Genomic DNA, 25,557 nt, shown 5'->3' with positions numbered 1-25,557 from the left:
AAATCGAAAAGAATAGCAGTAAAATATATATGTATTTAGTAAGTCCACCTACGAAGGAAATCCAAAACTATATGTATACGAATAGCTGATTCACCTTGCTGTTCAGTAAAAACATTTTAATGCAACTATATTCAATAAAAATTAATTTAAAAAGTTAAATAAAAAGTCACCTAAGTTCTGCTAGAATTTAATGTCCCCACAAAGGTAAGGCTCTTAGCCTTATTCACTGATTTATTCACTGTATTTGTTGAATGAACTGTCTTTAACAAGCAAGTGAGTCTGAGATCCAAATAAATATATGGAGATATTCATGAAAGGATAGAAGTAATGCATGGGTTTGGATTTATGGCAGGCTCGTCCCCCTGGGCCTCTCATAGTGTCCCATGCCAGAGTAAATCCGGCCCGAACCATTGCCTGGCCTCTGGCAGTAGGCTGCAGGCACTGAAGTGGGTTGCACAGTGGAAAAAAACAAAAAAACAAAAAAAAAAGGATAGAAGTAAAACTACTAGGTAGCATATTCAGGGTGCTAAGTCAGAGACTAACATTAATTGTTCTATGGGGGAAAGCCAGACAGGCCAACAAGTAGGAAAGCCCACAGGGGAAGCCTGAAGTGCGGAGGGGATGAAAATTCATGGAGAGGACGGAACAAAGCAGGCCAGGCACAAGCAAGTCAGGGACCTGGATGGAATCGTCACTTTCTAAGAACAGGGTGCCCAGAAGTTGATAAACCACAGTGAGTTGATAAACAACTCAAATGTTTATCAAGTGATGAATCTGCCAACAAAATGCAGTACAGACAGATAATCGGAATATTATTCAGGCATTAAAAAGGAACAAATTATGAATTCATGCTATAACATGGATGAACCACAAACATTATGCTAAGTGAAAGAAGTCACACAAAAGGCCACATTTTGTACTATTCCATTTGTCCAAAATGCCCATAATAGGCAAATCCATGAAGACAAAAGTTAGTATAGTTGCCAAGGGCTGGGAGGAGGGGTTGATGAGTACAGGTTTTATTTTGGGAGGGACAGGGGATAGCAAAATATGTTCTAAAATTAGAGCTGTGATGGTTGCACAACTCTATAAATATTAAGAAAAAAAAAAAACTGAATTCTTTATTTCAGAAGGGTGAATTTTAAGGTTTGTGAATTATACCTTCATGCAGTCCATGGGGTCGCAAGAGTCAGACATGACTTAACGACTAAAGAGGGAGAGAGAAAGTTATTAAAAAAGAACGAAGACACCATCACCCAACTAGATGCAGGGATGAAGGTTAAGAAGAGAGAATGCACGCAGGCAGACAGAAGACACCAAGTTTGGAAATGCACTGAAGAGCCTGATCACTGAGAGCTTTGTGTGTCAGCTACGGAAACCAGGATCCTACCTACTAACTACAACCAAAAACAATGGTGGCAGACAGTGCTTTCCAGTTTTCAAATTACTTCCCTAGATGTCAGATGCTTTGACCAAGAAGCCCCCAAATGTTTTCAGGTGCTATCTGATTTATGAGAAGTAACACCTCCATATAGTCAAAGCTACGGTTTTTCCAGTAGTGACGTGCGACTTGGCCCTGTTTATAATTTTATATTTACTGGTGCTTTTGTTTAGTATATGCTTTCTCACTACACTGGAAGTTCCAGGAAGGTCAAGGACAATGTCTAAGTTCGCTGTCCCTTTTATCACCGGGGCCTAATACATTCAGAGTTTAATATATATGTGGAGTGACGGCATCACCGGGGAATTATACATTCAGTTTCTAAAGCTGAGGGCCACCATGACTGATTAGCAGCCCCACTATTGTAGAAGGAAGACAAAAAGCAACAAGTGCCCTCACGGAGTAAATGACTCCATCGAGGAAGCTGAATGGGAAGAGTCAAAGATGAAATTGTTTCATTTTTCCAGTATGCCAATCTGAATGGCTAGGTGGCTTTGCAAGCCATACATATTTAAAAAAAAAAGAACTGGAAGAAGAAAGTGCTAGTCTCTCCGTTATGTCTGACTCTGAGACCCCATGGACTGTAGCCCCTCAGGCTCCTCTGTCCATGAGATTTCCCAGGCAATACTGGAGTGGGTTGCCATTTCCTTCTCCAGGGGATCTTCCCAACCCAGGGATTGAAGATTGCATTGCAGGCAGATTCTCTACCCTCAGAGCCAGCAGACAAGCTGGGCTTTATGTGTTGGCATTGTGTTCTGCAGGTGGTTATACCTGTCACTTATGGAACAAGTCTGATTGGGAAACCAATGAAAACTGATAGAAACTTTAAAATATCCTCAAGGCTTATATCATCACTCCTCCATTCATTCAAAATACACAGCCAGAAAAGGCTCCCCCCATCACAGAAATAAATCACATTCATTCCTACCTCCAAACCCTTTAAGATGGTGAACCTCCACTCCAGTCCCCAATTCTACCTATTTAAATCCTCCCAGTTCATGAAGACCCACCTTTCTTTTCGCTTTCTTAAAAGTCTGTTTCCCTCGCATCTACACTGATCTCTGAATTACTAAGCTGTCTGTCTATATTGCACAATAGCGTCAATTTACAAAGGAACTTGCGGTATTTTCCCATTGTCTTCTGTGTTGACAGTCTTTCCAAGCAGACAAGAGAACTCTCTGTAGCACTTCCTCATCCTACCTGAAGGCCAAGACAAGAACCAGCGATAAGGAAGAAAGAGCCCCAGGGAGATGTACCTCTTTCACCCCCAATCAATGGTCTCTCCACCAACTCCTTCCCCATCTGTCAACCACAATCAAGGCCTCAAGGAAAAGGCATGTTTTTCCTTGCAAAAGAGCTTCCAGTTCCTTTGAGAAAGGTGCCGTGTGCATAAAATTCAGGATTTCATGACCTCAGTGGGAATTTGCCCTGAAATAATGTTCGAGTAAATGCAAAATGAGATGCAAATTCCATTCATATGCAACAGTCAGAATGAGTCAAGATTGAGGTTTCCATTACATCTGCTCATTTCCTAGAGCCACACTCTAAGAACATCTGTGTAGGCTTTGTGGAGGGCGTGTGCTCTGCAGGAATGTTCTTGAAACAATTAAGAAGACCTTGTGGGCTGGGGTTAATGGAGACTGCCCAACCCACACAGGAAGACCTGAGCCCCACTCCTCAGCCACATGTAGCTCTTGGTACATTATGGGCATCATGGTGAAAACATCCCCTCTGGAGCAGACGAGAAAGTGCTGATGGTCCCTCGTTCAGACTGAGGAATCCTCAAGACAGTGTCTACACTGAGGTCCAGGCGCCCTCCTCAATCTAGAGGGGAGGAAAAGGACCACTGGAGTGTCTATGCCTAAGGAAAGGCATTACTGTTTTAACTGTGTCCATAGAAGTTCTTTCCAGGGATAGAACTGGCTAACTGTCCACCAAAACTTATGTCAGACTGACCAATGTGTCTCCAGGTGTCTCTATGCTTACCTCAAGCCTTGAGACAAGAAAAGGAGAGTTACAAGGACATATCCACTGGCTCTGACATCTCCCCACCAAGTAACATCTCTGAGATCAGGATTCACCTTACAATACGGTTTAATCAGCAGTGTTACTAGTTCACTAGATATTGCAACCAATGCAATGAAATTCTATCCATGCGCACAGAACACCTCAAGTACTGGCCTCGCCACCCAGTCATTACATTTTTAGCCAGAATATACATCAAGGACCTAAATATAAATATACATCAAGGATCACAAAATCAATACTTTTCATTGGGTTCAAGGGAACTCAAGAATAACAGTTCCAGAAATGAACTGCTAAGTATTTTAGTGCCTACAGCAGTACCTGAGACAACTGGGTTGTCTTGAAGTGGGGTTAAAGAAGTCAATATAGAGACGTGGCACTCCCCATGCAGGGGGCCCAGGTATGAATCCCTGATCGGGGAACCAGATCTCACATGCTGCAACTAAAGATCTCGTATGCTGCCAACGAAGACGGAGGAACCTGTGGGGCACAACGAAGACCCGTGCAGCCAAATAAATAATGGACACTAAAAAAAAAAAATTCAAAGTGTAACACCCAGGTGTTGTACAGATCAGTGTGTGCTGTGTTCAGCCGCTTAGTCATGTCCAATTCTTCGTGAACTGTAGCCCACCAGGCTCCCCTGTCCTTGGGATTTCCCAGGTGAGAATACTGGAATGGGTTACCATTTCTTCCTCCAGGGGATCTTCCCAACCCAGGGATTGAACCTGAGTCTCCAGCACTGCAGGTGGATTCTTTACCCCTGAGCCATTGGGTGAAGAAGCAACCTTTGAGAGATTTAAAAACTGCAGTGGCCAGGGATGCAGGAGAATGGACCTGCTAATACTCTTGGTGGGAGTATGCTGCTGCTGCTGCTAAGTCGCTTCAGTCATGTCCAACTCTGAGCTACCCCATAGACGGCAGCCCACCAGGCTTCCCCATCCCTGGGATTCTCCAGCAAGAACACTGGAGTGGGTTGCCATTTCCTTCTCCAACGCATGAAAGTGAAAAGTAAAAGTGAAGTCACTCAGTCGTGTCCGACTCTAGCGACCCCATGGACTGCAGCCTACCAGGCTCCTCCGTCCATGGAATTTTCTAGGCAAAAGTACTGGAGTGGGGTGCCACTGCCTTCTGCTGGTGGGAGTATAAATTAGTACAATTGTTTCTTGAGAAGATTTGGCAATAAACATCAAAATGTCTTTAAAAAGGAATGTAAGTCCTTTGACCCAGAAATGACAACTTCTAAGGGTCTAAGCGAAAGAAATCACTAAGGGTGTACACACAGATTTAGCTAGGAGGATATACAGTTTATATCACAAAGCTGGAAACAAAGTCATTGCTCAGTAACAAAAAATAGTTCAATAAATGAAGGCACATCCTTACCACGGCACAGTATTAAGAATTAAAGAGGGGGCTGAGAACAAATATAAGGACACAAAGAGGGGGAAAACGGAGGTGGGATAAATTGGGAGATTGGGACTGACATATATACACTATGTATAAAATAGATAACTAATTAGAACCTTAGAGAAGAAAAACAAAGATGAGGCTACAGACTGTTATCCACTGGCATGCAAAGATACTCATAATGTCAAAAGAAAATCAAATGTAACTAAACACTATTATGGTATGATCTCATTTTTGTAAAAAAAAAAAAAGAAGGAAGTGAGTGTGTTAACACTCATACACACAGAAAAGCATATAAATAAGATATACACCAAAATATTAACGCTACTTGTAGAGAAAGAAATTATAAGATTTTAACAAAAAGAAAAAAAATTTAACAAATTTTATAGCTTTTTTTTTTTTGCTTAATTTTTGGAATGAGGAGAAGGCAAAAAAAGGATAATGTAAGTAAACTTTTTGCTATTTAAAAAAAATAAAAGATTTTATTTTGGGGGCGGGGAGAAGTGAAGAAATTTGGACCCACCCAATGTCATCCAATTAAGTCAACAAGTGGTTATGCATTTTGGTAGTCTCGATAATACAAACCAGATAAATTAAAAATCCAATGGAGCTATATTATTTTAGTGTTGGGAGACATGACTGCAATAAAAGGATTTAAAATATGCAGCAGTTACTCAGGAGATCACCTAGGCTGTACACGGAAGCTAAACTGTGGCCCATTACAGGAGTGGGGGCCACAGATGTCCAAAACAACAACAAAAAATGGAATTAACACCCTACAGCTTCGGACAAAGGAAACCACTCCAGGATTATACAACGAACGATATGCTTACTCTTCATCCCAAACCTATTTGTATGGCTGCAAATTAACCCACCGGGGGCGGGAAGTGATGTATTTACGGTATACCTTTTCCAAGGAATATGACTGCAGTTTCAATTTGGAGAATACAATGCCTTTAAGTTTTGTGGCAAGATTTCAGAACGCACGGGGATGAGTCGGAGGGCTGAGGTCAAGTTGCTGGATTTCTATGCCTGGGTCTCCTGCTGTGAGCAGCACCCAAGCTTTTACTTGGGACTGACTTGATTAGTGAATAAGGAAGTCATGTATGAATGTGAGGGCTAACAGTGCTCAGTCACTTCAATCGTGTCTGACTCTTTGCGACCCTGTGGACTGTAGCCTGCCAGGCTGTCCATGGTATTCTCCAGGCAAGAATACTGGAGTGCATTGCCATGCCCTCTTCCAGGGGATCTTCCCAACCCGGGGATCAAACCCGCGTGCACTGGCAGGCACGTTCTTTACCACCTAGTGCCAACTGGGAATGAGGGTGAGAACTGGACCATAAAGAAGGCCGAGCCCCAAAGAATTGATGCTTTTGAATTGTGGCGCTGAAGGAGACTCTTGAAAGTCCTTTAAACTGCAAGGAGATCAAACTAGGCAATCCTAAAGGAAATCAACCCTGAATATTCACTGGAAGGAGTGATGCTGAAGCTCCAATACTTTGGGCACCTGATACGAAGATTCAACATAACTGGAGAAGACCCTGATGCTGGCAAAGACTGAAGGCGGGAGGAGAAGAAGGTGACAGAGGATGAGATGGTTGGATGGCATCAGTGACACAATGGACAGGAGTTTGAGCAAACTCCAGGAGATAGTGAAGGACAGGGAAGCCTGGCTTGCTACAGGCTATGGGGTCGCAGAGTTAGACAACGACTTAGAAACACGACTTGTTAAACAACAACAAAAGAAATAACACTTTACAGTGAAGTTCAGAATAAGACCAATAGGATTTCTGTATAATCATGACCCATGATTTATAATAGTAATAAAGAGCAATTTTCATACTGGTTAATTGTTAATTAAAACTGGGGGGTTTTGGGAGGGGAGAAGGGACAACTTAATGGTTAAAACTTCTCAAATGATCATCTGCCAAAACCAGAAACTCACCATATTCCAAAGCCCCACGCGTATTTTTGAGTTCTTTGCTCCCTCCCTAGTGGCTTTTGTTTTTGTTTTTAAGACACAGAGTCAGCAGGCTGGGTGCACTATGACCAAACAGCAACAGATGCAGAGGGCAAGACGCTTCCTTTTGATCATCCAAGAACATTCCCGATCAGGACATTTTCAAGTTTGTTTCAAGGTTTACCAGGAGTTGCACGAGTGGACAGAGCTACGGAAAAAGCTGTCCCTCCACCTAATACAATCAGACACGCTTCATTCCCAAAATCCAGCTAAACCACACCCTAACCTGTGTAAAAAATGCAGGTTGGGAATTTGGTCCCAGTCACTACCGAGACAGATGCAGGATGGTTCTCAATGCAAAGAACTCTACTGGCCAGACATTGTAGTTAAATAAGTGCTTAAATGCCGAGAGCAGATCATCGCTGGTATTTTAATCTTTGTAAAAATAACAAGTGATGTTACACAGATAATAACTGAAAAATAAGTCATCTTTCACAAATGAAAAACACATGCCAAATGTATACCATAAGCCTCCAAAGGAATCTAAGTCAATGTGTAATTTTCCTATCTGTAAATTACTAACACTACAACAGTAACCTTTCTCTCAAGTTTATTAAGAAAATGAGAAAACCTACTGACGCATCAGACACTAGAATTTAACAAGAGTAGTTTCCCCCTGTAAACCTTGGAATTTACAATGATACTACACTCAGTTCCTATCTGAGATACAGAGTCTTTCAACACATGCAACATCCAGACAAAATCCTTTCATTCTGGGATCCAAGCATTGGCTTTAATCTTATCTCTGCGATTCTGTTAAGTGTCTGGTGCTGTGACAGAATCCACCTCTCTACCCTCCTCCGCACCCCCGCCCCCCCGACCCCACCACATTGTACCCACCAAATACATCGGCAGGCCTTTCTAAAAATACAGTTACAATATAAAGCCTAAAATAGTAAGCTAAGGAAGTTTCTTGGAGAAGATGCTTGTCGTTTTCACTCTGAAAATGAAGTAAAACCACAAAACCATTTTCAACAAAATATGTGTTTCTAATTATTAGTGGGAAGATTTATATTCCTTTAAAAAAATAAAAGTGGTGTGCCTGGAAGAAGTTCATTACTGCAAGTCAGCAAGAATGTGTAAAAGCAAAATAATTTTTGATAAGACAGAACTATCGACACTTCCCTAGCAATATAAATTCAGAATCCTCCAGTATAAATATTGATATAATGGCCATTTTTTATAATTTATTTTTAACAGCAAGATAAATTTGTATTGAGGTATAGCCAATTAACAACGTGGTGGTAGTTTCACGTGAACAGCAGAGGGACTCAGCCCTACAGATACAGAAATCCAGTGAACGGTCACTTTAAAGAGAAGCAGCATGCCAAAGAAGGGGCAAGGCCCAACGTTTCTTCATATGGGCTTGCCATCTAACACAGAAAAGCTTAGAAATGCCTTGTGTTAATCAACTGGCAGAAGTCACCGGCTCTTATCTGTTAAGATTTAGAAAAATGAAGACTGTGGTTAATGTAGTATTCAAATCTTTGATTTATTTATGGGGGTGGCTCAGCTGCTAATGAATCTGCCTGCAATGCCGGAGACCTGGGTTCAATCCCTGGGTTGGGAAGATCCCCTGGAAAGGGAAAGGCTACCCACTCCAGTATGCTAGCCTGGAGAATTCCATGGACTATCCACGGACTCGCACAGAGTCGGACACAACTGAGCGACGTTCACATTACTTAGCACCCCAACTAATAGATCATACAAAATATTCCTTTCTTCTCCTTTCCCCATTCTGCATTTTGCTGGTGATGGGTTTTTTCAAGCAGCAGCTGAAAGCCAAGGTTAAAACTGAAGGTCACAGTAGGTGTAATTCTACCCAACCTGGTGTTTCTTTGCATGTTGTACGCATGAAGGCACAGTGGCCCAAAGACCTGCCTTGCTCTTAAACCTCTCTGCACTCACAGTGGGTACTGGCGGGCCCCTAGGACGTTTAGGAGGGTGAGCAGGGAAGGAATCTTCTTTCTCCCCTCCCCGCCTTAGAAAGGCTAAAAGCAGAGATTAATTTCCTAGCTCTGGTTTTCTGCATAACCCCTCCTCGAGAAACACAAAGACTCAGGATGGGCCTTAAAGAGTCCTTTTGTTTAGAGAGGGTCATTTCCTGCCGTTAGCTCACACCCAGAAACTCCCACCCAGTTCTCCAGAAGAGGCACTGATTTGCTTAGCGAAAAACAAAAACAAAACAATCTCAGGCTTAAAACCTTTCCTCCCAAACAGTCTCTCCCCCTCCACCCCGGATGTATCTGGGCTGGCGGGCCACCACAGCACTTGGCATCACACAGAGGAGATGAAAAGTGGGATGAAATAGAAAAACTTACAGTTCTTTGAATGCATAGCAAGCGTTGACTCTCCATCTCTATATTTTAGTTAGGGAAACAAGATACTTAAGTGACTTGTCCTAGGTCCCTTACAAAAGGGAAAAAAGGTGTAATAATTTTTTTTTAACGTGTATGTTAGTCACTCAGTCGTGTCCCACTCTTTGCGACTCTCCAGGCTCCTCTGTCCATGGGATTCTCCAGGCAAAAATACTGGAGTGGGTTGTCATTCCCTTCTCCAGGGGATCTTAAAGAGTACTGATGATTTATTTGGTCAAGAACCAACTAATAAAAAGATTATATACCACTGGTTCCAAGACTATCAGACACTGGACGACGGCAAAGTTTAAAAAGTTTGCTCTTGGAATTCCGCTGTGGTCCAGTGGTTAAGACTCCATGCTTCCACTTCAGGGGACACAAGTTCGATCCCTGGTTGGGGAACTAAGATCCCACCTGCCGCACAGGTGGCCAAAAAGAAAAATAAAAAGTCTGTTTAGGTTTAAGTATTAGACCTGAAGGCCATAAACAAGAACATGCCAATGGCCTGAGTGCCTTTCATGAGTGCCTTCGTGGGCTCGATTAACAGACAATCCGATGACCAAAGTAAGGATGACTTAGATTTCTTTCATCCTAACCTGTTATCTGTTGTGTTTTACAGGGAATAAAAGCAACTCCTGAGTCTGTGAGGCTGACCAGTGGCTGTGAGGTGCCTCCCTAAGGGTTCGCAGGGCTCAGATTAGTGGCGGCCTTGGGGCTACTGCACAGGTGCTCACGGGCTCAACAGGGCCAGCTAAAGCCCACAGCGTCCTGCATCGCTTGCCTTCTCACTTTGCAAAGCGAAGAAAGCACACTGAGCTGGAGGCTAGACTGAATCAAAGGCCTGTGTGTCTATTTCCAAATCAATTCCACCTGGGCTGTTAACATTAACTCTTTGCAAACCAACAGCACATCTGCAAAGCAGGAATCCAAGTCACCCTGCTCCACTCAACTTATCACTATCTGGGCGGCCCACACTTCACTCCTGCTTCTGTGGAAATTGTACTCGGTTTCCATTTTTACTGGACAAGGGGAAGCAGATCTTTACATGTGAAAATCAGCTTTTCTCTCCCACCCTCTTCATCTCCACGGGACTCATCACTTCCCATCCAAAATTTCTGGCTTAAAAGCATGTGCTAATTGTCCTTTCTGATGTAATTAAATGGGAATCCAGAAGTGATCATCTTAAAGGCAACGTTAAGATTTAATCTAAAAACTGCTGGGAAATGTTGAAAATCTGGGAAAGATTGACGGCAGGAGGAGAAAGGGACAACAGAGGATAAGTTGGTTGGATGGCATCACCGACTCGATGGACATGAGTTTGAGCAAGCTCTGGGAGTTGGTGATGGACAGGGAAGCCTGGCATGCTGCAGTCCATGTGGTCGCAAAGAATCGGACACGAATGAGTGACTGAACTGAAAAACTGCTGGAAAAGGTTTAGGATGATGGAATGTATTGTACAGGCCTCAGAATTTGACAAGTGGGTTTGTATTCCAGTCATTTAACAAACAACAAATGCATTGGGCAGGTCCACTCATTGTTCCAGGCGCTGGAATTACTGCCTTAAACGAGACCAGAGTCACATTCCAGGAGTACAAGGCAAGTACACAAGGTAACATCAGTGAGAAAGAAGTCCTGTAGGGAAAATAAGAGGAAGCTGACAGTGGTTGGGAACTTGGGGCTCCTTTGAACTTGGAGGTCAAAGGTCCCTCTGAGTAACATCTGAAGTGAGATCTGAATGAATGAGAAGGACAAGGCTGCCTCATGCCTGGGTGTATGGTTTCCCAGGCGGAAAGGAGAGGACAGCACATACAAAGGCCCTGAGGCAGCAACAGGCTTGGCATGTTGGAGAGACTTAAGTAAGGCCCAGCAGCTGAAGCATAATGAATGAAGCTGTGACTCCTGGTGGATGAGGTCAGGGAGACCAGCAGGCCCCGATTACATGAACCCCACATACCACTATAGAGATTTTCAGCTCCTAGCACCACTTACAAATAAAACTTTAAATTACTTAATCTCTCAGAGCCTTGGTTTCCTCATCCCTAAACATGAGAACACCTCATTGTGTTAAAGTGCACACTGGCTAAAGTACACACTTAGTGTACGCACTGCTACATTTAAAATACTTAACCAGCAAGGACCTACTGTATACCACAGGGAACCCTGCTCAATACTCTGTAATAACCTAAATGGGAAAACAATTTGAAACAGTAGATGCATGTATATGGATAACTGAATCACGTGAAACACCGTTAAACAACTATACTCCAGAAGAAAAAATTTCAAAGTGCAGTGCTTAAGAGACGACATTAGTCCACAGATGCTTAGTGAATCAATGTGCCAAGAATCCATAAAAGCTTTTATAAGTTTGATTATACGGGGGGCCACGCACCTGATCTTCAATTATCCCTCCAATTTTTTTATACCTCTGAAGACTAAAAAATAATGTTTGCAACAAAAATGGTCTCAGCACTGGCTCTGACCTTTTTTGTTGTTTTGGTCACTGCTGGGAAAATGCTTGGAGTTCCTAGAAAAAAAAGAAACAGGCTTAGAAGGGTAGAGAGGAGAGAAGGCAGACTCAGGACACACTGATCTGGCAGAGGGGAGGCTGACTGGACTCCAGGACAGCTTGTGTTTCTTCTCAGGATAAGCAAGGCCCAGAGAAGCAATTACCGACATTTTCACTCTCTCGTCACCCAGCATCCCATGGAAGGCACAGGACAGGACGGGAAGCGTGAGTGAGTGTGTGTCACAGTGGAGAGGGCTGTGTGTGTCCCCTCCCTGGCCCAAAACACATCCTGCCGGCTTAGAGGGATACTGTATATAAAAACAAATGCTTCTGGAAACTCGCACATTTTCAGGCCTGTAAATCACACATGCTGGGTAAAGTAATTACACTTTTGTAGCACTTCTCTGAGCACAAAGGAAATTCTGGTACTTCTGTAATAAGATAGCACTTTCTGAGCCATCCCTTCTCTCATGAGGCCAAAACTATCCATCCTACAGGTGGGCATCAAAAAAATAAATGTTCATAAAACAGGATCCTGGGGATCTGAGGGGAAAAAAATTTTTTTTTTAATCTCTAGGATTTCTTAAAGTTGGCCACCTGCCAGCATATCTACCTGGTGACATAAGAATTTAGGAAGAGCAAATAATGTTTAAGAGACAAAAATACTCATGAGAAATAAAGATTAACTGAAAGTAGAAATTAGTCTCTAACTTCTTTTTGTGGGCTCATGAGATGCACTATGATTCTGAGATGCCTAAATTTCTTTGTATGTTTGCAAAGTCTGAAGGGGGTGACCGAACTAAGCTATGCTGTCAGCAACCCCTCAGCGTTTTAAATTTGTGTAACAATACTGTATTACAGCCTGGAATTTGGAACCATCTTCCTTGGTGTGATTGGCATTTATTACTGCCATTTCCTTTTCTTAACTCCCGTATTCTACATAATGTGCATCAGAATGGTTGCAGTAGGGTTAAAACCTATGAGAAACACAATTGTTTATTCTTAAATTCCTGGACCGCATTTCTTTATTCACAAGCTGACACTTCGCTGTGAGCAGAAAAAAAGCAGCAAACGAAATGAATAAATTGAAAATATAACCCACAGAAGAGACGACTTTGGGCTCTAGCCAAAGACTCATTCTAACTCCCCCAACCCTTATGAAATGAAAAAGAACAAAGCAACTTGGGATTTTCTTATAAAAATACTCAAGCCTCTTCAGGCCTTCCATCTTTACCTTCCAAATCCATTTGCAAATTTTATGTCCCTTCTAGGTAAAGGTTTGGGAAAAGAAAAGTTTAAGTAAAAGTCTAAGCGTGAACTGCAAATTTTAGAGGAAAACAATGTTCAAAGACTGCTGATGAAAGGAAAAATAAAAGGATATAATATACACTATATATACCTAGATTTCTTAGGCTCCTCCAAATCAGCCTTTCAAATGGTTAAGTATCTTGAACACTAGTATAACTAGGCAGATTATATGCAATACATTTTCGTGTTCCTAAATTGAGAGTGCATTTAAAATATTGCTTTAACTTTTTCTGAGAATGTGCAGCTCTCTCCCTCACCCTGCCCCCCCACCATGCCTTAAAAAAAAAAAAAAAAAAGCTTCAAATTTTAAGTCAATTGTCCATCTTCTGCTGCCTACCCTTGCAAGGTTTCCTAGGAACTGGGGTCCTACACCCTCTCTAATTTTCTGGGCACTCAGTTCATAATCACCCACCTTTTCGATGACCAGCTACATAATCTTATTTGTTGTTGTTGAGTCCCTATGTCTCTCTTGCAACTCCATGCATGGACTGTAGCCTGCCAGGCTCCTCTGTCCATGGGATTCTCCAGGCAAGAATACTGGAGTGGGTTGCCATGCCCTCCTCCAGGGGATCTCCCTGATCCAGGGACTGAACCCATGTCTCCTGCACTGCAGGCAGATTCATTACCCCTGAGCCACCAGGGAAGTCCCACATAACCTTGAATTGTTGTGAAAATTTCTTTGCAAGAGCAGACCTCTGCATCTCAAATCCAACCTCTTCACCTCCCAGTAGCCTTTTCTTCCCCTTTCAAGGTAAATTTTCTGGCTTCTACAAATACAACCACCATGCAGCTAATCATCCGAAAGAGAAATCCAAGAGGCTCCATGAATGGAGCTACCAGTCTCCTCTCTGGAGCATCTGACAGTTACTGCAGCCCGTGAACACCTCTCCTGCCCCTGCCAGGCTCAGTCACCACCAGCAGCCACTGTCTTATTTTGAGAGCAGGATTCCTGCAGCGTTAGCCTTGAAACCTAATGCATCCACTTCCTCAATGGAACATCCCAGGATGCCACGTCCCCCTTGCACAGAAGTCCGCTCCCCTCACAGGAAGCATGCTGGTCCCTGGAGCGGAAGGGACTCCTCCATCCCTCTCCCACCCCAATCATCCGTACTTCCCCTTTCTCCCCTGCTTGTTTTACCTCTTAAGCCTCTGTATCTTCATAGAAGGCCCGATCCCTTTGACTGGACCATCTTTCCCCTAATGCCTCAATCCTTCCCTCACCTGGAAAAAAAAAATATCCCAGTATCACCTCTTTTTTTAAAAAAAAAGTTTCCTTTGATATAGCTCCATGACCCTCTCCCTCCTTAAGAGTGTTGACTGGTTTCCAGCTCAAACTACAGCCTCACTTAACTGAACACAGTGCTAGATGGTACCTGTGCACACAAGGCCCCCTCCACTAAACCTAGGAGCAACTTAAGAGACGGAGCTTTGTCCCAGATCTTGGCTTCCTCAGAACCTTCAAGGTCCCAAGTCACTCAGGATGTCAGTCACCTCCCCATATGATGAGTTTCGTCATTGCCCTGATCCCTACATTAGCTCATTGTGGGGATGAGTCAGAAGACGCATATAAAAGTGCTTGGCCAGTACTCGGCACAGAGTAAATACTCAAAAGTTAATAATTCTTACCTGGGTGAATGGCTAAAAAGATCTCTGAAAATTTCCCAGGATCAAGTAGTTCAGAATTTTCTTTTTTCTGCACTCAGCAAAGACGTGCGTGCGTGCTCAGTCGCTGAGTCGTGTCTGACTCTGCGTCCCCATGGACTGTAGCCCGCCAGGCTCATGGGATTTCCCAGACAAGAATACTGGAGTGAGTTGCCACTTCCTTCGCCAGGGGATCTTCCTGATCGAACCAGAGTCTCCTGCATTGGCAGGCAGATTCTTTACCACTGAGCCACCTGGGACGCCCAGCAAAGATACCAGGCCACAAACTAGGCAACTCTGCTCTGATCAACTCTGCAGTCAGGCACTCCCCACTTGCCCCCCAACACACACAATGCACTGAAGTGGCCTGCAATATCCTCCCCACACACTTAAAGGGAGGGACGTGAGTCGGTGCAATCACACCCAAGTTATCCCCACAAGGCAGACAAGGTCATCCCCGATGACACTCTCCAATCAACAGAGCATCTCTTTAAAGGCCTGGTCCCAGCTGGCCTCAAGCCCCACAGAGCCAGGCTGCCACTTCTGCCCCAGCTTTTACTAAGGTTCATTCTCTTCATTCCTTCCTAAATTTTTCCTTTCACCAAAGCAAGCACTGTTCAAGAGGACCATTTGCATTCCGTTTCCCCTACCCCAGGGCAGACACTAAGGTGCCAAATGAAAAGGAACACAAACATTCCAAAGTGGCAGTCACACAGGTCACACAGAGCAAGCTCATTTGGGAAGGTTCCTCTCGCATCGAACCGGAGCTCCCAGCAGCCCTGGTCCAAAAGGTCAGAACGGATCCCACAGCAGACGCCACATTCTAACAGTGAAGCCCCAGCTGCACCTGGAGATGAGGGGCCCACACTGTTAGATGGACCCGGCACACTGGCCTCTGGGCTCAAAGGGAGGCTGCAGGTGACACGTGGGGGAGGTCACTTCGGGGGGGGGGGGTCCATCCATCACAGGCTCTAAATTGCACATGAAGTTAAGTGGCTGCTTTTTGAGAGCTTACCTATTCAAGGTCATGGCCACCACTCCTACCAGTAAGGATATTTCCTACGTTCATAAGTTGCTCATCAGGGATTATATGTGCACACACAGGTGTAAGCATGTGTGGGTGGTAGTTACCTGGGGACATGCTGGGGATTAGAAATACTCTGGTAAGATGGCACAGCTTTTTTTTTTTTTAAAGATAATGACCCAGGAGTTAAATGCTGATAGAAGAATATAACTTCTGGAAATCTGAGGAAAGTCATCTCTTTGGGATAAGACATTCAGGTGATGGGATCTTGCAAAATGCAAGCTGAACCTTGGCTTTTGCCTAGAAAGCAGCTCAAGCTCGCCCGAGAGGGGGAAACTGGTTGAAATAAATGGTGTACAGAATATTACGGAGCACCAAGAGCAATCTTGAAGGTCATATTTAAACTTCACCAAGTGCTGACGGAGTTGGGCACCAGAGCATCTGGCAGCATATGTGTGGATGGATTGAGGAAGAACGTCAGAACGAGGAGAGCAGGCTAAGTAAGATCACTAGGAACAGACAGGACAGGGAAATGAGTGAGATAAACATGCTATGAGGAATGGAGGCCTGATTCCTGGGGCAAGGCTTGCGAGCAAAATGCAACGTGGCCGGCACAATGGTTTTGTGACACCTACAGATACTGCAAGGGTATTTAATGAAATCTTCTAAGCAAAGACCTAGAACTGCTTCTGTGCCTATGTTCATTACAGAAAATTCAGAGAACCCAGAAAAGCATCACAAGGTAAATACAAAGACCTGTAATCCACCACATTGTCTGTATTCATATTCAATTATTTTTAAAAATTGGCATCACGTAATAGCAAACTTTCATTTTTACTTTTTTCATGTAATGTCATGTGAATTAACTCAATTAAAATGCAGACACTGGAAGATTAAGTCGGATTCTCTACTACAGCATTCAGAGAGGTAAATACTGATTCCAGATTTCTAGCCTCCAGAACTGAGAGAATAAATGTTTTAAGCCACTCCCCCCCAAAAAGGTAAATACACTTAGGTACATTCTTTTAAAATGTGGCTTTTAATGGCCACATAATATTCTCTTTGAAAAATTACACAACGATTTACTTAGCAATTTCCTTGTTAGTGAAAATTCACAGATTCTATATATGTCTGTCATAAGTAACCAATATTCATCCTACAAATAAATCTTTGTGCATGCTTATTTCCTTGGGGTAAATTTCTAAAAATAAAAGCACGGAATAAAAGGGCTTGAAAATTTGACATAGAGTGCCAAAGTCCTTCTGAAAGCCGCAATAATTCATGCCCTCATTGCAGTGCCCAAGAATTCCCATTTTATTGCCCCATCACCAACGTCACAGTTCTATCCTCAAAGTGGAAAATTAAGATGAACCTGCAAAATTTACATGAAAGCATCTCCAATGAGAGCATTAAACACACAAATGCCCTTAGAAACAGATGACTGCATGTGAGGGTCAGGGTTTATCATGGAAATTTTAAAACCACTTCTGGAAAACTAAGGGCATGCCATATTGGCAGTGGTCTTGCAGCATCACTTTACTATGAAATCATCACATTTTCATCCAAAACGCTGTCACCGAATCCTATTTATGACTGAAATGTAAGTTTACTGTATTTGATTTGATTTGGAGTAACAAACTCCAAACTTGGTAAAACTGTACAAAACCATTCGGTAATTTTCCCCAGGTCAAAATACTGATTAATCTTAATGCTCAATGAAAACCTGAGGTTGACGCATCAAACCACCACACATTTCTCTGTGCCAATTATATCAGAAACAATTTTCTTCATGACCCCAGTTATTTGGGAAAAATTACAAAGCACTTTAAAATGTAGAATGCGAGGTAAAGATCTGTATTAAACTTCTCAACACTTGACTTTGTGATTTCGGACCACCATCTGCCAAACATCTTTTTGATCAATATTCCAACAAGGCCAAGTTTTGTTTTAAAGAATGTTCACAGCAATTTAAGGAGAAAACACACACCAGTGCTTCGACGTAATAACACACCTTTTAGAAATGATTCGTAATCAGCCTGAAAAGTGTCCAACGGCATACCATAAAAGTAAAAATAAGACCAATTTATCTGATTTCCATTTTGAAAATTCAGGGATCAAAAATAATATCTACTACAAGACTGTTTCAATATACAGAACTTCAAGCCAAAAAATTATGTCTCTCACATATTAACAGTACTGAAACTTGTCAAGTGTGAAGTATTTGAAGAGAAGAATGTCTAGTCCAAAAGTAGAGGTAAATTCGAGGAATTTTTTATTAACTGTAAAGCTATGTAAGAAAAGCTCTACTGCCCTGTTATTCAGTCACCCAGTCTTGTCTGCCCTACACAAATGTATACAGAAGCCTTGTAAATCTCAGATGCCAAAGATTTTGACAACCGGTTCTTCTTTACCGGGACAAGTTGCATAGGAATACGCATGTACAGCACACTAGAAGCCAGAAAGCCAGATGTATCCTCTCTTGCACTATTGGCTAGCCAAATCTTAAAATTATTTTTCCTCAAAGTTTTAAATATTACCCAAAGCAGAAGAGTATATCCTGCCCAAAGTCTCAAAAACTTCCAACCTTACTTCAAAAGCTGCAGAAATGCTCCTAGGTCTCAAGACTGTTCCTTCTATAGAAATGGAACTAAAGGAAGTGTTTCAGCATCATTGTTTCAGAGTGAGCTTCAGAAGCCCTCAAACCAGGAGGTGGGCCGCTGAAATGTACCAGAAGATAAAGGAACACGCTTACATGGGGGGGGGAGGGGGTGGAATAAAACCTGGATTTTGTTGATAGAGAAAGTCTAAATAACCCTGATGATCTAGGAAATGAACTATTTTCCCTCAAAGATGACTGGACTTACTCCTCCTCATCAGCTCAATGGCTACCAGAAGTTAAAAAACAGTCATTATGTATATATACATTTATGTGTGTGTTCTGTTTACTGGAATCCTCCACTGCGTGGCTTTCCAATGTGTTTGAGGACAAACTGCTGATTCCTGGGTGGGCAAGGGAAAGGACCATTCGGGTGGTTTTGTATACTGCTGAGCACATTAATGGGACTCAAACACATGTGTTTTACTTGTGGCTTTCAGGGTTGGGGAAAAAAGGAGTTTTTCACAAACAAAACATAAACCCCAAACAGGGAATTAGGGCAAAATTACCTAGATCATTGAGGCCAACTTCTTTTACCAAATTTTTAACATCATAAAACCTCTCCCTTCACGGTGTATCTGTTTTGTCTACTCCATCTCTTGTACAGCTTGGGTTCTAAGATTTTTTAATCTGTCCCCTTATTTTTAAAATAACAAGTATCTAGCTAAAAAGACATACTTTCTGGAACCACGGGCCATTAAGAAAGACTTAAGGCAACAGGACAGGTTAAGAGACAGCGATTGTATTGGAATCACCTGTGATTTTACTGGTACACAGCCTCGCACATAAAGACACCCAGGGTTTGGGCGAACAGGCCAGTGCTGCAGGCAGTTAAGCTGAGCTAGGTCAAAAAAGAAAAACCTGAGTTTTCTCTGCTTAATTCTATCAAACAGTTTATGGTGTGCAGGAAAAAAAAAAAAAGTTTTTGGTTTACCCTAATGAACTTTTACAAGTTTCTCTTTCAGGTGAAGAAAGATGGTTTCATGCAATACAGTCTTACCCTTAGAAGTCAACAGATCGCCAATCTAAGTGAAACAGAAAGGTTTCTGAAGCCATTGCAATTCCTTACAAAAGCTACATTTTTTATTAATTATAAAAAATAAAATACTCCAGCATTCTCAAAAAAAAAAAGCTACATTTTTAAAGATTATTTCAGTGGTAGGGAAAATAAAATAGGAAAGCAGACAGTGAGGTTCAAGAAAAAAAGCGGAACTTGCAATTCAAGTCTCCACCTTTTTGAGAGAGAAGGAATGTCAGTACTATTCCATCACTTGCAATTTAAAAAACCAGCATGTAAAAACAATGCTTTTCAGAACAGTTTATAATAATAAAGGCGATTTGCTCAGATGAGACGGCAACTTCAGGCTCAACAGCATTTCACCTGGGTTGCACCCACAAACATCTGTGTTAAGAGTAAAATCTTGTTATTTTGCATAATGTTTGGCTTGGTCTTGGAGCGCTCCTCTGTCTTCCCCCTTTAAATAGTTCCCATTTTACAAGTGCTGAGGGCTTAAATGTATTAAGTCCTCCGCAACCTTGGGTTTCACAATCAGAATTTTAGTTTACATGGAATAGTATTTCCATAATCATCTGAACACCCTAACCGCTTAGGAATCAGTTCACCTTTCTGTAAGAACACTTTTATCTAGACTGCATACTTTCTTGCATCTACATACACTCTAAAGTTCCTTTTGGAATGTTTCAGAAGTCAATTTCCTGGGCTTTTCAAAAGGTAGGCGGAAAACAGTGTTTACTGGGTTCTAGATAACGCACGAACAAGAACAGAGCGCATTTAACAAGATAACGCAAATATCCCAACGACAAAATTCTGAAACGATTGTTCAGAGTTCCCCGCCCCCTACATGTACTGAGTTTTGTTTCTACCAAAGGAACGCTCTGCAGCCGCAGCATTTTTACCGTTGTTAGGGACGCACCACATAAAATTTACGCTCAGACGTCAAAGTCCTATTAAAATAGTCTGGATCAACACTTCGCGAGTTGCAAAGTCGGAAACTCCAGCATGCTGCGCCCCACAACCGCAACGCCCCTAAATTTACAAAAACTAATCAGCCAGGTTCGGGGTCTTTGACTCATCAGAGAAGAATGCGGCTGATGAGTTATCTATTAATCCAAAACGCCTTAGCTGGGAAAGATATTTCACCGAGAACTTTTCGCATAGATATTGTGGGGGTTGGGGGGGCAGGGAATGGAAGGTGTCTTTTCATGAGAACTTTCCCCGAGTTTTTTCCCTAAACCACACAAACACACACCCCACAACTTCCAGCCCCAGACGCAGAACTTAAGTGCTAACCCTCCGGGTCCCAATCATCTGAGGTCACCCAGGACTCAGCTCTCGATTCCGCTTTTAAAATCCGGGGCAAACAAAGCTGACCATTATACTTACAGAGGTCTCGGGAAAGTCCTCAAAGTTACGCAATTTTCAGGCACGCAGACGCGCGTGGACCCACCAAAACACACTCTCCGATGATACACCCTCATCCCGTGGCCGCAGTCTGGGGCTGCGTCTCCACGCCAGGGCGATTCCCAAACCCTCGGTGCCCCTTCCCCAGCGCAGCCCGGCGCCCCGGGACCCGCGCCCCGCCGGCCGGCCGGCCGGCCACCCACCCACACTCTGGGCAGAGCCCGCGGCCGCCGTCCCAGGTCGTCCCCGCCCCGGCACCGAGCCGTTCCGTACCTCTTCCTCCTGAAGGTTGGCCTCGTTCGGGGTGTTCTCCTTCTCGGCTTTGCTGCCGTTGTTCATCTTCCCGGTCCTCCCTCGCCGGGCAGGGCTAGGGCGCGGGGCTGGGCGAGGGCGCGCTCGCCCACTTCTCCCTTCCCCGGGCGCCGCGGGCTGGAGTCGGGGCAGCGGCGGCCGGCGACTCAGGAAGTGCGAGGGGGAGACGGGGCAGGGCGAGGCGCCGGCGCAGCGCGGAGGGGACGGAGACAATCGCGACCCGCTAGGGAGACCTGGAGAGGGCGGGCGGGCGCGAGGGAAGGCAGGAAGGAAGAAAGGATGGGGCGAGGACGCGCGTCCCGGGAGTGAGTCCGCAGAGTTGGGGATGTGGCCGAGAGGGGCTGGGGGGCGGCCGCTGGCGCGGGCGTAGCAACTGCTGGAGGGAGGGGGCGAGGGGTACCCCGAGAGGAGGAGGGAGGTGCGGGACGGCGGGGCGCGGCCGGGACCCGGAGAGCCGCCGAGTGCGCGCTCCTGGCTGGCTCTGGGAAGTCCGGGCTCCAAGCAGCTCCCCTTCTCTCGCCTGCCTGCCTCCCTCCCCCCGCTCTCTCCTCCCTCCCCGCCCCTCCTCCTCTCTCCGCCCTCCCTGGACGTGGGCTGCCGGCTGGAGCCCGGAGGGACGGGACGAGGGACGGCAGAGCCCCCCGCGGGAGGAGGGGCCGCGCCGAGGGCTGCGGCCCCGCGGCCGGATGGCGCGCGCTGGGGAGGGGCGGCGGGCGGCGGGCGGAAGCGGCGGACCCCGGCCCCCGACTCCGCGGTAGGTCGGAGGGCGAGGGCCGAGGGGGAGGGCAAAAGGCTGGGTCCGCCTGGCACCTGGAGGCCGCCGGGCGGTGCGCGCAGCTTGGAGCGGGGCTCCGGCGACCGGGAAGTGCGATGTGTTACTTTTGTTTGCTTGCTCGCTCTTCACGAGGGATTCGTTCCCCAATCCCTGCCCCTCCTCTTCAGTACCTAGTGGGCAGCTGGTAATGACAGGATGCGGGAACTGGGGTGACGTCCGGGGGCAGCCCGGGCCGGGCCGGCGTTTTCAGGGCGCATCTTCAAACCCCACCTCCACGCCGGGTCCTCCGAAACTTCTCCGGCCACCCTTGCTCGGACTCCTCTACGGCCCTTATCAGACTGTCCTGGAATTGTTTACCTGGCTGCCTCTCTCACCCTTTCGGGAGATCCTTCTTGGAAGACAAGACCGGGCCCTGTTTGTCTTTTGAATCCTATGGCAGTTTGAAAACGCTACCTGGTATATCGTAGGCACTCAATAAATATTTGTTGGCTAAGGGAACATTTCTCACTGCCAGCCGACCTGGAGGCCAAGACAGATGATCTTCAGAGGGTAAAAGCCGCTGAAAGAAGGGAGACTCAGCATACTGGGAGGTCAGCGTACTATGCCTGTTGGCTCCCCACACGCCGAACTGCCTGGTTTCTGCTTCCTCCTCTGTGAAATAGAAGTAGGTCTATTCCTCTCCCAGGAGTTTGTTATTAGAAGAGATTGTAAATTGATAGATAAAACTATAGCAGCTGGCACCCATTCGGACCCAGTTGTTGGCTATACTTGGAAGCTGACATGGTTAATTTCCACTTTTCCTGCGCCACCGAGAACTTTTCCAATATTGTATCATTTAAGCTTTCAAACTGAGTGACTGCTGCTGCTGGTAAGTCACTTCAGTCGTGTCCAACTCTGTGTGACCCCATAGACGGCAGCCCACCAGGCTCCCCCGTCCCTGGGATTCTCCAAACAAGAATACTGGAGTGGGTTGCCATTTCTACAAACACATAATTTAAAACTCTAAACATAGGTAGATTCTCCTTCATTTCTCACTCCCGGGATTTCGCACAGCAAGCCCTTCCAGCCCCAGCGAAGATCACAATTTCTAATTATGTATTGGCTTGCTTCAATCTCCTCCCCTCCCCCTTCTGCCCCCGCCCTCCTCCCCCACTAGACATTCTTCACCCTGGACTGGTTTAAGTGCTCCTGGGAATGAGATGAGGGTGGCGACGGAGTTGAAGATAAGGCTTCTGCTTTTAGGGAATTTAAAGTGGTGCCCTGGAGACAAGATACCCCAAACAGCTCCGCGGCAACATCACCAGAACAGCAGGTCCTGGTTCAACGTAGAAACCGAAACAAATAATTTGCTTTGAGAGCATTTTGAAAAGAAAAAAAAAAAAAAAGCAGGAGTGATATTTGGATTTACATATTAAATTAGACTTCTCTGGGGTTGGGGTGGAGATTTTGATAAAAGATGCCATTGCTGTCATGATGTCATTTCTCTCTATGGGGAAAAAAAATACCCCGGATGAAAATAAACCAAGAGACTATCGAAATTGCAGTTGAAGTTCAAAAGAAGAGAAAAGTTAATCTGGAAACTGGCCCTTTGCACTTCCAGTTCCTCCCTGGGTTATACAAGGAACCACGAGGGGGCAATATCTTTCTGAGCAATGGCAGAGTGGTGGTCTTGGGCACATGTGCTGACCACCGATGCCAGCCACTGGCCATTCTTTGCCCTCCTTGGCCATTCTTGCCTGTTTCTGAATACACTTCACAGAAAGATATTGTCTAACTGGAGCCTGGCAGAGGCCCAGGAAAAATGACAATAGAACTAGTCCCCATCAGACTCCACTTAGGAGTAGGTGGGTGTCCTGTGATTCTAGGATGCTGGAGAACTTCCCCTAACCCCATCCAAGGAAATGTGGCTTAATCTCAAACACAGAACCTGATGCCTTTGTCTTTAAGCCGATTTGGCACCTTGTCCGTTGTTAAAAGTCAAAAGCCTCTGGAATAAAAGAGGATATGTTCTATGGAGGATCCTTGTCTGGCCTGTTTATTATTGTGTTCACTCAACAGATAGTAGGCACTCGATAGTTACTTCGGAATGAATAAACACATTATCGGGTATTCATTCTAGGGCGTGAATGATTCAAACAGACCCTTCCAAGACCTTGCAGGAGGGACTGAATTAGTGGAGGTCTCTCGGCATGGAGAGCACCGCAGAAGCGCTAGGCAGGTTCCTGGTCTTGGTGTTTAGGCATTGTTCTGCAGTGGGAGACCCTCGATAGAGAGCTTGTGCAGGATGGGGTAACTGATGAGATTTCAAAAAATAAAATCACACCACTCAGCCAGTCAACTAAGGGACACATCAGGCAATTTACAACAAAGCAGGGAAATCTACAACATATAGTCAATGGTGAGGGTGAAATTCATGGTGTAATATACCAGAAAAGAGGGACTCCTATTTTGTCCTTTGTATGAAGAATAGTTTAGGCTTACTTGGAAGAACAATAGAGTTAAGTTGCCAACAAAACTCAGTGAAAATCTGTAAATAGACTGGCTATTTATAAAACTTTGTTAGTGAAGCAAAAGAGTTAGTGAGGAGGACAAACAGTTGAATCAGGATATAAATGATCTTTATGACCTGGTTTACTACTTCAAAGAAAGACAGTATCAGAATGAGATCTCAGTAGCAATAGTTTCCAGACATGCTAAGAGTTATCAGACAACAAAGGGATTTTATATTCCTAGAAAAACAGGGCTAATGACCAAGAAACATCTGCTTACCCCCCCGACCCACCGCTTTGCCTCATTGCTTCTGGCCTGAAAGAAGGTTCTTTACTAGATTGAGAGGGAAATATTCTATGCACCTGTAGTTTTCATTACTCATCTCTGTTTCTCTGGCAGTGTTCATTTTGAAGTTTGCTTTAAGAAATCCAAACCTATAATTATGTCTTAAATGTTCCTCTCTGGGAATTGCAGACATTAAAGGTCTATTTTGAGGCAGTTTGCGTGGCGTGGGCTTCGTAACTCTGTTAGCACCCGTGGCAGAAAGCTGCAGGATCTACCACAAGTGTTACGATTGTCTGTTAACTTTTACATCCTTTGCTGGACCAAAAATGTTTTTGAAGCCACTACATTTGATTGTTTTTTTTGTCCTTCTTAGCACTTCCCTCTCCCTCACCCCGCCCCCATTCACCTCCAGGCCATAACCACCTTCCCCTGATTTTATTTATTAATTATTATTATTTATTTTTTTAATTGTGCCTAAAAACACACAACATAGTATTTACCATCTTAACCTCTTTTAAGTGTGGGGTTTAGTGGTGTGAAGTATATTCACATTGTTGTAAAACATCCTAATTTTTACCTCCTAAAACAATTCTGAGATTCAGTTACTTCCCTCCAACATTTATGGAGGCCCACGCAGCCACATGAAGAGGCCCAAGTGGAAGAGAATTAGGTCCCTGGCTTACAGCTGAGCTTGCAACAGACAGTGGGGAGCAAATGCCAGACTTACGAGTGAGTTATCTCACAAGTGGACATTCCTGTCCAGTTGATCTGTCCCAGGTGACACCGCATGGAAGAGATGTGAACAGTCGTCAGTGAGTCGTTTCCCCAATTGCAAAATTTTTAGCCAGAAGGCAAATACTGTTGTTTGAAAACACTTAAGTTTTAGGGTGG

At 44.4% G+C, this 25,557-nt stretch overlaps 1 protein-coding gene and 1 non-coding gene across 6 annotated transcripts in view; one reads left to right on the top strand and one right to left on the bottom strand.

Moving 5' to 3' along the window:
• RBPMS (RNA binding protein, mRNA processing factor) overlaps positions 1 to 21,599 on the bottom strand; it is a 202,867-nt gene extending 181,268 nt beyond the window's left edge. For 4 of the 5 annotated variants that reach the window (XM_010820301.4, XM_010820302.4, XM_005226042.5 and 1 more), the window contains exon 1: positions 21,078 to 21,599. In XM_010820301.4, the coding sequence (XP_010818603.1) occupies positions 21,078 to 21,143 (66 nt within the window). In that variant the 5' untranslated portion in view covers positions 21,144 to 21,599. 5 annotated transcript variants of the gene reach the window in all.
• LOC112444672 (small nucleolar RNA SNORA42/SNORA80 family) lies at positions 330 to 461 on the top strand. The gene has a single exon (XR_003033039.1). It is a non-coding gene; the product is annotated as a small nucleolar RNA SNORA42/SNORA80 family (small nucleolar RNA).
• Positions 21,600 to 25,557: the final 3,958 nt, after the last annotated feature.

This window comes from Bos taurus, chromosome 27 (assembly GCF_002263795.3).
Source record: "Bos taurus isolate L1 Dominette 01449 registration number 42190680 breed Hereford chromosome 27, ARS-UCD2.0, whole genome shotgun sequence".
Classification (NCBI taxonomy): Eukaryota; Metazoa; Chordata; class Mammalia; order Artiodactyla; family Bovidae; genus Bos; species Bos taurus.
The sequence above is the reverse complement of the archived record's forward strand: the minus strand, read 5'-3'. Positions and strand labels throughout refer to the sequence as shown.